Consider the following 13,657-nt stretch of genomic DNA (forward strand, 5'->3'; position numbering starts at 1 on the left):
AAATGTATCTGCTCAGCTGCTGATTTATGCTAAAACACATAAAGAAAAGTAGTCATAAAATAAACTGAACATAAAAAGGAATATACTAGTTTTACACACTGTAAGGAAAATTACAGAAATATCTTGGATAGCTTGGACAATTTCCAGCTTTTAAATACACTTCATCTGTTTGTTGTTTTCCTGCCAAACACAGACTTCTGCGTAAAAGAAGTCCAAGTGCTAAAAATATTACCATGAGTAAAAGCAGTTTTAAACCCTTTAACCCTGATTACAACATTCATGCTATCCTTGACTGGTTTACAGAAATTAAGCATCATGCAAATGTTAATCAGCTCCTTCTCGTTTGATATTTTGAAGGTCTTGAATCAGCTGTTCATTAGGTTTACTTGTATTGAACAACATTTAAATTAATCAGACAGGTCCATAGTCATTCTTTCTGTTTTCATTTAGAAGAACACAGATAAAAACAACTTTCAATTACATTCGTCTCTGCTTTGTGAAACAGTTCAGGTTCGAAGTGGGTTAACTTTGTGTTACTCCACATCATTTAGACAAAAACTGAACCCTATAGACGCTCCCTCGGGTAATCACAAAGCAGTACTGTAATTGTAGGCTAGTAGCCTATGAAAATGCAAATTGAGAAAGCTGGTGCTCTACCTGGCCTTCCAGATGGGGTGCCAGCAGCAGTCACCACAGTACCTGCTGAGGCAGCACTGGCTGCGGCTGTCAGAGGTGAAGGAGATCCCACAGGTGTCGATGGATTCGATGGAAAACTGCTGCTAGTGTGGTCGGGTGAATAAATCTGAGAGCACAAATGAGAAATTGAGAGAAAAAGTAAGTAAGTCAGTAGTTTACCATAAAAGCAAGAATAAATCACATTTTACAGAATCTTATGGGACTTTTTTGTGAGTTACAAACAGGCATTTGTGCCATATTTAAACCCTCACAACCATAGTGGGTCTTAGGTGATCAGTGGGGTCTACATCTATCAAGATGACTAAAAATAAAGGAAAGAAAAAGAAGTAAAACAAAAATTTAAAAATGATACTGTAAGAGAGAATAAAGAAAAAAAAGTAGAGGAGGAAAGTCACAATAGATTAAATTCTTCATCTGTCTTAGGGCTATTGGCAATGCCAGTCACCTAAACAGAGCTTAAAAATAAATAGTTTAAAACCCACTCCAATGAAAATGGTCTTTTTCTGGTAAAAATGTTTCTCATAGTAGAGGACCTCTATAAAAGAATTTACGATTAAAACTGCATTTCTGAGTATTTCTTAATTCAAATCACGTTGAGTCAGAAAACCGGAGGCTTGAAAATGCTCGTACGTGGGTGTGCTAGTCTCCTCTCACCCTGTAACACCCTGGACAGGACACAATCAACACGCGCGATGTAGCAAATTGCAATTCTGGCTCAAAACTGTACGGCTGGTTTGATTCAATATTGCTTTCCATTATTAATCAATTAAAAAAATTGATACAAATTTGTAAAGTATTTATTTAGTGATTTCTCTTCAGATGTGTTGCCTGTTTTCATAGACAAATCTAGTGGTAAAATGGAACCTCAGAAAAACTGAATTCTCCTAGTTTTGAAAAAGTATTTTAGAGTTAAAAACAAGAGTTTTGATTTGTTAAATGAAACAATAAAATTATACAAAATGACTTGGTTAACTCTGATATGGATCCAGAATATAAAGGATGAATTTGATTTAGCTTATACCCTTGTGTCAAAGGTTTTCTTTTAAACACAGAGAAATGCTAAAACCAACTTGCTTAATCGCCTTTAGAGTTTTACAGAGAAGATGTATGCTCTCTGAATGAATTCAAATGTGCAGATGCATAACCTGGAAACCCGGTTAAACCAAAAACAGATAATCTCAAGGGCAACATTTTTGCCAGCAACTACAGAGATTTTACAGAGAACCATACATCATAACACTGCAAGTATTCGACTGTTGTGTATTTTTGTATCTTTTTAAAGCGTACGCTCTCTGCAAACAACTAGGACAAAAGTCTGTGTTTTATTAATACAGAAAGAAATGTTATTCTACTCCTAATGCTTACTTTCATTTCCGCATTGCAAGTGTAAATGGATGAACAATAGCATTACATATTTAGAATCTAAACTGGGATTTTATTTATATAAACAACCACTGGATTAAAGCACAAACATGTCACAGATTTTGATTCCCTTTTATGAGAAGACATTTTATGGTCATAATGGAGGCTGGCAGAAGTCAAGGTATTATCAGTAGATCTTGACTAATTTACAGAGAGAAATAAAACTGAAAATCCACAGAGATTTCTCTGCCAGTTAAGATCACATTGAGCTTGGGAGAAACCGCTTGACCTCCGCAGGGATGATAGAATGCACTATTGTTGATAATCTCTTTATTTAATCTAGATCTCGGGGTTTAAGTTTTTCAATCAACTTTAAGTATCAGGACAGAGGTTTGACTGAAGTGTGCTGCACTGTGAGGAGGATGGACAGTTGCCTAAAGAAGAATGACTGTGGGTTTAAACACAGTTTTTTCAGCTCAGCATTTTCCCTCTCAGACATGCAATTGAGTCAAAAACTAAAGAGGATTAATAATATGGTTATCACTGCTGTAGAAAATCATAAAGCTCGGGCCAAGGCTAAAAACACAGTTTAGAAATGTGACTTTTGACCAGACAATACAATTTCTTTCTTTTTCGCTCTGCAACAAAATGCATTCAAAGTGAAATATTGCTCATTTTACTGGAATAAATAAAGCCCCGCCTGATCATCAGTTACGCTGCCGCAGGCGGCATGAGGCCAATAAGCACGGCCAATTTAAAGGGCGGAGAACAAAGGATCTAGAAAGAAGCAGGGGGCCATGGAGTTGAGCCACAGCAGTTATAAACTCCCTTGTGCCCCATGATCCATCCACCTACCCCCACCCAGTTCCAACAGTGTCCATTTCAGACCAGCTTTGTCATGCTAATAGAATTGAGTCTGCAAATATAAAGGACTTAATTTGTCGTTACCGTCCCCAAAATCTCTCTAATTTTAGATTGGCATTGGAAAAAAGCACTTTTATTTAAAAAAAAATAAAAAATAAAAAATCAGCATGTGCTATCCTTTACACAACTAAGCACCAACTATCCTAATTTAAGTGATAATAAATGACAAAGACAGCAACATTATGGTGAAAAAATTTGTTTTACTTCACTGTACACTCTACCTGAGTCCTGATCACATTCTCTGTACCCGATTATGTCACAATGTTTTAACAGAATTAAATAACAAGTACAAAGAACTGACCCATCAGAGGATTTGGCAGTTATCTCTGCCAGTTTTATTTTTATTTTTGAAGGTAGGAGATGCGGTTGTCTTTCCTGATTACTTTTAGTTTAAGCTGACATTTATAAAGGCTTAGGCTATAACTGGCAACGATTCTGTAAGACCTTTTTAATCAACAGTCGGTGAAGCTCCCTGTCCCTGCATGATTACTGAGGTCCCCGTTTTCGAAATGAAAAAAGGAATATTTAATTTGTTTTAAAGACAAATGTTTATGGGGGTGAGGTTGCTGACAAAAACTGATTTAATGTTAGTCTGAAGTGTAAACATACAGAGTTCTGATGAAAAAAAAAACAAAGGCAGTTATATGTACATATGGAATAAATGCAACACAATGGAGTGTAGTCAGTTACAATCTAAAACCAGCACAATCATTTTTTAACAGGTAATGCATTGCAAATATATCTTCTAACCAAAGTTAAAACTGGGGTGGTAACTAACCGAGGCTAAAGCTTTGCCAAGTGCATCCCCAGTCTGCGAACTTCCGGTAGTTGCCCCTCGATTTGCAGCAGCTTGTAGGGAAGCAAAGGACACGTTTGTAAGAAAAAATATTTTAAAATGTTAAGTATGATAACATCTCAGAAAGACAAACATCTCACTGACATAAACTTTTAATTATGTTGGTTCAGAGATTTCCAAGACCGTATCTGAATGGTTGATGTTAGAACATACCCATAACCCCATCGGCTGAGTTGACAGATGGGGTGTGGGCCGTAGTGACGAATGGTGAAGTGCTGTTGTTGCTTCGGTGGAAACTGGACATGGGAGGAAGACTGGGATTGACGTCTGGAGAGACTGAGTGTGCAGGGTAATTCTAAAATAAAAAAAGTGTAACAGGAGTGTTTAGTAAACTTATAAAGAAATGCTTATGTCCAAAACAGAAAAAACCCTATTTGTTGACTAAATTGCCGTTGTCCTTTGACATCTCCCAAGCTGTGATAAATCAAAAGTTAATGGGGGAGGTACAGAGATAAAGAGAGCAGCATCTGCAGGCTCCCTGTGAAGCTCTGCCAGCTGAAGCAGGCAGATGAGGCCAGATCAAACACTGGGGAAAAAAGGGGGTCAACTGTGTCTTCTCTGATAATAACCAGACACTAATTAATACACACCCACTGCTGCCAATAGCTAGAGCTCTACTATGCTGGCATATGGTTCACATCAAATTTAAAATATGAACTTCACAGACTGAATCTTATCTTTATGTTACTTTTTTCAGTAGCTAAAAAATGAATTATATATAAAATTCAGCTCAGCTACTTACCAAGCGGTCGTGTGAGTGCAAGCTGCTGTAGTTTCCTGGTTGTGGCATATGAGACGTGGATCCTGGGAGCATTCCCCCATAGCCAGGCTGATTGATCCCACCAGATGAATTCCATGGGTCTGATGAATTGTGGGTACCATCTAACACAAAAGGAAAAAAAGCTTTTGATTAGAATGAAAAGTATTCAAAAGTTTAAGCAATGTTTCAGAAAGCAGCGAACCTCCACAATAACTAAAATAGGGTTTTTTTTAATATGAAGACAAATTAAATGAATCCTAAACAACAAATGTGTCAAAAAAAACTTTAAAACAAACCTAAAATATTTATTTTTAGAAAACTGTGATACATTTACAATGTTTATGAAATCTGTGACCACTAAAAGCACAAAAAAGGATAAAGTATGATATTTTGAGTATATAACTATATATATTTTAACGTAGAAGGGTTTTCTTGATATATTAGAACACCTAGAACTGCAAACAAAATGCTTCTTACAACTTACCAAAGAAAGTGCTTGCAAACATACTGCTGGAGGGTTTGGGAGAAGAGTAAGATGGAGAATCTCTGTTGAAGTCTTCTGAGCTTGGAGACGGTGCATACACCTGAAAAGACAACAGAGAAAGTAAAGAAACAGACTGCAGTGCAGAGCAAATTGTAGGTTTTACAGTAAGAAGTAACTGTAAATTAAAAAGGTATAATTCTCAACACTGGTACTAGATTGTAGCAGTTAAGAAATGAATAAAAGTTAGCCTATTTGAATTTGTGTTAAAAGCACACATTTTGGTATCAAAAAATGTACATAATGTCTTAAACATGTATGCAAGAACTTGTGAGAATATCTGATGTGAATGCAGTCCTAAATACACCTACAGACTGATAACTAGGAAGCAATCAACCTCCCGAAGAAAGAAGCAAATTATCAGGAGAATTTGCATTTCAGATTCACTCAGCCTCTAATGGAAGTATAATGATCTCACTTACACGCAAAGACTCAAATCTAGGCAATTTAAAGTATTACCAAAGTGGCAAAAAATAAATACGCAGAGACAGAAAAACACTTTATTTTCTGTACATGCACCTACAAGTTCCAGGTGGACAAAGAGCTATACTGCGCAATAGTGCTGTACAGCCATGAGTGTCAAGTTGAGCAAAGGGATCAAAAAGACTGCAGGCCAAACACAAGTGAAGTGGTCTCTGACTTCATCTACTCCAGATGGAAGTAGCGTGAGGAGGGGAAGAATGGAGGAAAGGTTTGGATGAGTTTTACCTCCCACTGTAGGGACTGAATGACCATGTCGTCATGTAACACTAATCAGAGTCAGACCTGCCAGATAAATCCACCTGCACATTTCAGCTCTTGTTCAATCCGTCTATTGAAAGCCTCATTTCATTCACCAATGCTGACAGCTTTACACAAAGTATGATTTGAATCAAGTGTGATGAAAGTTATTGTGTGGTTTACTAATTAATTCAATTAAATCAAACAATTAATATGTTTAATTTATTGAAAGACTGGCTTGCACATGTGAACATGTTAGGATAGAACATGAGACTCAGTGCTGTTGGGCTTTGCTGAGTGAGCGGGACTCCAGCATGCTGTTGTCTGGATGTGTAATTAAAGTGCTCTGGGAGGGGTGGAGCTCTCGTGGGTCTTCTGGCTTACACATGTGACCAGGGTTGACAGGAGTTCCACTGAGATCTCAGGTTAGCCTCACACAGGGGCTCGGGCTTTATTTTTTTTTCCACCGTCAGATGCTTTATAGGCAGCATATGGCAGCGGATAATTCTAATTGTTCTTTTTACCCTAGGCTAACCAGTCGAAGGCATTAATAAACCATCCCAACCACCGGGTGCCTCATTCCACTGGCCGCTAAAAAAGAGGGCCCGCCTGGGTTTCTTTTTACAAGGCCATTAATTAAAAGTCGTCACTCAAATGTTCAGCACACCAACGCAGAATGGCATTGCTTATCAAGCACAATTTGGTATTGGTTTAAGTAGAATAAATATTTCTTGAAACTTGAGAAAAATACATAAAAGTTGATAATAGGGAAGGTAAGTTTTTTATGAAAATATTTATTTTTTAAGATCACAGAGAGGACCCTACAATGGACTGGTGAACTGTTCAGGGTGTGACCTGCCTTTACCTGACAGTAGCTGGGTAGGTGCTGTCTGCACAGGCCAAAAAAGGGTTTAAAAAACGAATGAATACATATGGAAAGTCAGACAATTGTTTCACTTTGTGAATCAGTAATAGGGAAAAATATTATAGGAGACTAACTAACAAAACAAACAAAAAAATACACACATTGTCCCAGTACAAAACCTTTGGCATGCTACAACACAGTAAAAAAATTACCAGCAAAACTTCCCATCTGCTTTAAAAGATGCCTGCCAGCCATACCTGCCTTTGAAGTCAATCATATCAATCAAAGAGTTGCCTGGTAAAATATAGTATGTCAACTATCACAAAGTGTGCTCCTCAACAACACAAAGAGATTTTTTTCAAAAAAGGGTTAGGTAAATCTGGGCTGGGAGCCAAAAGACTTAAAGTAAAGAGATCAAAAGCAGCTTTCATGGATTGTCCTGTTTTTGTATACTATGTCACTGTTTGGAGTCAAACCAAGTCTAACAAAGTTTCAAATTTTGGGATTTGTAATGTTCGGCATGCTAAGAGTGTTAGAGTTATTATTATTTTTTTGATTGATTTAAAAGATGAAGACAGATTATATTAAATAAATCAATAAAAAGTTCAAAAAGAATTATGAAATTATGTAAATTTCTCAGTAGCATAAGACTATTCCTGGATTTTTTTAACAATCAAAGAAGAAATGCTTTAGTTGTTTAAATAAATAGTACTACTATATGCATCAACAACACAAAAACATAATAATTTTAACACACAAATGCATGGAAGAATGCACAAACACATACACACAGAGTATGATAAAACCTGTTGCAGCAAAACAAAATGTGCTTTAATAATAAATATTGGGTTTTATTTCATAGTGGGGATTAAATGTAACCGCCTCTAGGAAAAAAAAAAAACTTTTACTACAGGAAAAAAAAGAATATATATATATTTTTCTTATTTTTGTAATGTCCACTAAAACATAACAGAAAGAAGATACTCCATCTGTACTGGTACTGTGCCACAACCTCACAGGCCAAGTGCCCACTGTGAGTTCCACTAGTTCTCCAGATGGTGAGACTGCTACACAATTCTACATCGCAACAAATTAATGTGGATCAAGTTGATTGAGAGAACAAGCACTATCTTTCCTTTTTTTTTTCCTCACAAGAGAATGTGAAGACTTTTGATCATAAAGTTTGCCCTTTCAATCCACATGCAATCAATTTTCTCCCCATCATCAAATGTGACACAAGCCTGTTAACACTCACTATGAAAGAGATCAAAGTCATCTTTTGAGTGGAGTGGAAATGTGGTAGTGGGCTGTACAGAAAGTTAAAAACAAAAAGAAGATGACCTTTTAAATACACTATAGTGAAAAGGCTAATGTCTTTCTAGTGTTTCATTTAACCCCATCTGTAGTTTATACAAGAATAGCACAGGAAATGACAGGTGAAAATCTGCCCATGCAATTAAGTTATGACAGGATCATTACTAAAGGATTACTCCAATTGCATTATACGGTTCATTCAGCTTTTGTTAGACTACATCATTGAACAGTTAACACAGCAAAGGCTTGAGGGAAAATATCAATGTTATATCTGTCCATATATACACATAAAGTTACATTTAAAAATACCTGGATAATCAATCGGTCTTGCAATGCATTTGAATTAAAAAAAAAAAAAAAAAACACACACACACACATGTACTTACAACTATGCATGTACTGACAAAAAGTGCCCCAACTGAAAACATTTTCATAGAAACAGAAATCAAAGAGGTCATTACAGAGAAATTCAGAAATCACATTGGGTTCCCTGTGGCGTCAAGAATGCCAAACTGATTAAAAACAGATGGAATAACAGCAACACTGGTGCTTGGAGCTCAATCTGCAAACAGGAAAGTCTAACCTCAACAGGCAGCCTATTTCCCTTAATCATTCCCAGACTCCCACTTGTTATTATTTCAACCCAGTCTAAGAGCTGAAGCAACCAGCCAGTGAAAATAAATTCACCACTGTAAGAATGAAACTTTTTGCAAACCTATCACTCTTTGCACAAGAACACGTTTAAAGACTGCTTTCATGAGTGGGTTTGAACATTTACGGACTTGCAGAGCTTAGTTATAAAACAGAACCAGACAAAATAAAGTTTAAAGCACAGTCACACAAACCACAGCATGTTAACTGCACTGCTAGCCTTAACTAACACAAAAGAACATCTGAAGAATTTCCACAACCTTAAAGAAATATAGTTCTTTAACCTGAAATGCACATAGCACTCAACTTAAAAAGCTCAAATAAACAGGAAGGAGGGGACTGACAGTAGACGACACACACAGGCACACTTCTAGCAGCTCCCCTGTGTTTCAGACAAACACATTCCCAAAGAGTCTACTCACCGATTTCCCGTTGTAGTAATACATTAAAGAGTTACTGCCCATTCCAGGGACAGGGTAGGCACAATACATGATAGCTTCAACAATTTAAGCAGTAAAGAAATAAAACAGCTGCACTGTGGTTGTCTTTCTATGCATCCAGACCGTTCAAAAGGGACTAATAACTCTTTCTGTACTGGCCTGCATACACACGACCCACTCAGAGGAAACTTATGCAAAGCAGGGCTGTACCATTCCCCACTGAGGGAAAGGGAAGCTGTGTGTAGGGAGTGGCTCATATGGTACATCCCTCTCTTAAGCCTCCAAATGCTGAGGCAGAGAGGAAGAGGATGGGGGGAAGGGAGGCGAAGGGGAGGTGGGTTGAGAAAAGATAAAGGGAAGTGGGTGGGACAGAAAACAAATGTGTGAGCGGATTTAGAGAGACAGAGAAAGAAACATTTAATTCCAGGCATAAATAAATGCAGATATTCTGCAGGGGGGAACCCTACAGGAGTAGGAGCAATTGTTCTCCGACCAGGATTTTACTAACATGTGTGACGATCAAATGAGGGCTTGAATAGGTGCTGTAAGCTTGTTATCGTTCCCACATTTTAATCCTTAGTGTCTAATCTTTTGTTTTTGTGAAGATTAAATGTGTCCATAGGCAGTGGGAAGAAAATGTTAACTTCTGGCAATCCATTTTACCTGTAACGCATGGCCCACAAGCCAATTAGGAAACTTTAATGAGAGAACTTGAAAAGAAAACTCAACCACTTCAAAAAACGTGGATCCAAATCCAAGCAAGAAACAAAAACACAGATGGCAAAAAAAATAACTGCTTTTCGGAGTTAAATGATGTGACCTGTAAACACAGAGGCGTAAAGCATGCAACAGCTGCAAAGGTGTCGCGTTGTGACGTTAAACAGGGAGGTGGGGGGGCTCAATTTCCTAAACCCTGGGGCCTCTGAAGGGGGAAGTAATAAGGCGGGAGAGACCATTGACAACCATTTTACCAAGGTTCAGTGTCACTGTAAGCCACACAGCTCTCCATTACCTTTATGTGTGTGTGCTGTGTCCACTTATGTGTGCTTGTGTGCAGGAGGGTGGGGAGGTGATGGAAGGAAAGAAAAAAGGAGAGGATAGATACCATATTCCAGCGAGAGCCCGGTCTGGCTGGAGCCTTTCATGTGCACCACTTGAAGCTTGCTGGACTAAACACAGGCCTGACAACTCATTGAGAACATTACTATTATAGAAAGATGAAAGCATTTTACTTCCCTAACAAAACTAGACCCTTATTATGCTATTCCTTTTAGAACTGTTATTATTTATCCCCTCCTTTCTTCTCTGAATCTCTTTTAAACTCATCCAAAACACAGGCTCTGCATGTTGTTACTGTTTCATATCTGGCACTGTTTCAAGCTAATGCTTTAAGGAAAATGGTCGTGATAGAAGTGTTTGAAGGGCTCTAAAGCAAGTCCAGACACAGCACAGTTTTGCACCAAAAGAACATAAAAGCAGGGATGAATGCATATTCATTTAATGGACTGGGAACAAACATCAACGTCTGTTAATTGAGGATACAGCCATATCATTTGTTCCACTACTGACTGCAGGGGACGCTGAAAATGTCCAACTGTTTTCAATTGATTTAATATTACGAATCAACTGCTGTGTTGTGTAATCCTCCCACCCACCTCCTCCCACCTGTTCACCCTATCCTCTCAAAGGACAAACGAGTCATTCAGAGGTGATTTTTCAAGGATGGGTTTGGAAAAAGCCAAAAAAAGAAAGGAAAATAAGCAGCAAACCCACGAGCTGAAGTCGCCCCATCTCATGAATGGGGGTGATGTCATCAGACAGGAAGATTGTTTCCTGTAAGAAGCTCTGGTTCTAATTAAGGCAGGTTCACCCTGAGACAATACACCAGGGATTTAGATTGTCATCCAACTCCCTGTCCCTGCTTTTATCTCCCTTTGATTAATTGTAATTGGTTATCAGGTTTCATAGTGGTAAAATTAAACAGATCTTTAAATAATACATGGCTTTTAATTTCCCAAATTATTACTTTTTCTACAATAAAAAATGTATGAACAAGATAAAAAGAGAAAAGATGTTGACTTTAATGATCAGCATTAACATATTGAAGGATTGAGTTGTGTCAAAATTAGTTACAATGTTTAAACAAAGTATACATTGCAACATTTTGTCATTCTTTTGGGTTGCTGTATAAAGTACAATGCCCCAAATGAGGACATAATAAATTTAAATCATAGTGATCCATGTGAACCATTTGCCATTTTGAAGAAGGTACTTTAACTCCTGAACTTCTTAGTAAAAAGAATTGCATCTTGATCTAACTCTCCAAATTAAAAGAAAAACACTAAAAAAGATGGATAAAAATATATAATTAAACAAGGATTTTCTTAGAAATAAATAAAAAAGGCAAGTTTTGCTTTCAAATCAGGAATTAAAAAATTGTGGATTTTGTGTGAAAAACACATGCAGGTCAACAGTTCCTGCCTAGAGTGACACCTAGTGACATGGTAACATTTATCCTGAAGCTACACACAGTTAAAGAATCCAGTCATTTTTGTCTCAGTTGTTTTTAATATAACATTCTTTTTAAATGTTGAAGCTTTTCAAATATCAATTTACATCATCTGTTTGAAAATTAAATCAAGAACACTGATACTGCCAAAAAAATAGCAATTTTTTATGGTTTAATTATCTTCTTGTAAAGGTTAAGGCTTAAATAATTAAAGTTCAATGATTAGATGATGTCTAACTAACAAACACACTTGATTGCAATTTGGAACCATCAAAAATGTGGGGGGTTTATTGAAGCCATTTACCTAAACAATATTTACAGGAATTATTTAGAACAATCCAAGATAAGTTTAAATGAGAACCTCAAAATTAAATACCTTAGTCAATATATTACCTTACTTACAAATGAAAGAAGTAGTGTTTTTGACCTGTTTGTCAACTCTGTAATCTGCAGCAATTGATGTTAGTGGCAAATTTCATCAAGTAAAAAAAAAAGGTCTTAAATTTCAGGAGATGACTGTGGCTGATCAGCATCTTCTCAAATCAACAGTATCTACAGGGGGGCAATGAAGTATCTGTCAGTCACTGATTCTGCAAGTTGTCCCACTTAAAGAGATGAGTGAAGGCTGTAATAGATACTTCAGGTGAGAATGTAAAAAAAAAATCCAGTAAATCCCATTATATCATTTTATAAAAACGTATTTGTTATAATAATGCATGAAATGAATATTTCATGCGTTATTATACAGGTCATTGACTAGTTCCTGCCATTTATTTCTGCACTGTTTCCTCACTGTTCTTAAGATCATGTATACCAAACAAAGTTAGATCTTACACCAAGCTCTTGTGGAGCGAGATTGTCAGTAATCTCAAATTAATTGCTTGAAAAGTTGACCTCTTCTCTCCAAGCTGTCTGCTTATTGTAAATTGGATCATCCCAGTCTTACTCAGGTGTACAGTCTTGTTCCTGGTGTCCTTAGACAGCTCTTTGGTCTTGTTCATGGTGGCAAGGTTACAGTCCGAATGCTTAAGGGTATGGACAGGTAACTTTATAATGACTATTACAGACCTTTTTCATATTTTAAAGTGTGACAACTTGCAGAAATGATGATCGAGAAACACACATTTGCCCCACATTTTTTTTTTTAGCTTTGGATAGAAATAAAACTGTATAAAGTAAAGATAGATCTTAATATCGTTGGGTGGCACAACTGCAGCTCTGCAGAAACTGTCCCAGAAAACACCACAGGGTTTTGATTTTGTCCAAAAAAAAAACAAAACAGCATAATCGTGTTTTAAAGACGACTGGGAATGCTTTTACAATAGATCAAAAGATGATTAGAGTGGGACTTTAATATTTACGTATGGTTTAGTAGTGCTTTTTAAAAACATATTTTAATAGGTTGCTAAATTGTCTTTTTGCAGTTAGTTGAAAAACATACAAGTACAATTAAAAATAAGTTATCTTTTTTATGAGAGCTGGTAAAAACTGCCTGATAAGAAAAAAAAACAGAGATCACTTCAATGTCGTATACTAGACAGAGCTGTGAGGAAAATGTTTAGGTCTTAAGATTCAAAGCCTAGAGGAGGCTTCCTTTCTTACAGCTTGCACAGTACAAATCTCAAGGAAACAAGGGTGTCTGAGTGATCTGTCAAAAGCGAATGTCAATCTTTTTTGTCACCCACACTCAAGGTTCTCGCTTGCAAAAGTCCCTCAAGGCAGTGGAATCACAGCCCGACACTTTCTCTCATCCTGCAGCTATAGCATCACCAAAGCCAAGGAGGAAGTGTCAAATCAAGAGGCAGTGCCTCTGACAAGAGAGGGGGAAAAAAACTGTATATACAAACAAACTGACACGCAGACGCACACAGGCAGGCCATGCCCTTGCAGATTCCCATAAATATCCTACAAGATACAATTTTCCCCCCACAAGCTAGAAACCCCTCTCTTCTCGTTCAGTCTTCTTTTAAGACAGGTGCCAAAGCAGCTGCCCATCAGCCTCCTTTAACAGCTTGTCTA

At 37.2% G+C, this 13,657-nt stretch overlaps 1 protein-coding gene across 9 annotated transcripts in view; it reads right to left on the reverse strand.

Annotated features, from left to right (window-relative positions):
* tcf12 (transcription factor 12) overlaps positions 1 to 13,657 on the reverse strand; it is a 59,811-nt gene that overhangs the window by 11,767 nt on the left and 34,387 nt on the right. For all 9 annotated transcript variants that reach the window (XM_036210401.1, XM_036210399.1, XM_024294930.2 and 6 more), the window contains exons 9-13: positions 5,083 to 5,182; positions 4,581 to 4,720; positions 3,992 to 4,133; positions 3,761 to 3,831; positions 658 to 802 (exon numbers count right to left, since the gene is read on the reverse strand). In XM_036210401.1, coding sequence (XP_036066294.1) covers positions 658 to 802; positions 3,761 to 3,831; positions 3,992 to 4,133; positions 4,581 to 4,720; positions 5,083 to 5,182 — 598 coding nt within the window. The remainder of the gene's footprint in view (positions 1 to 657; positions 803 to 3,760; positions 3,832 to 3,991; positions 4,134 to 4,580; positions 4,721 to 5,082; positions 5,183 to 13,657) is intronic.

Source organism: Oryzias melastigma, linkage group LG3, assembly GCF_002922805.2.
Source record: "Oryzias melastigma strain HK-1 linkage group LG3, ASM292280v2, whole genome shotgun sequence".
In the NCBI taxonomy this organism is placed as follows: Eukaryota; Metazoa; Chordata; class Actinopteri; order Beloniformes; family Adrianichthyidae; genus Oryzias; species Oryzias melastigma.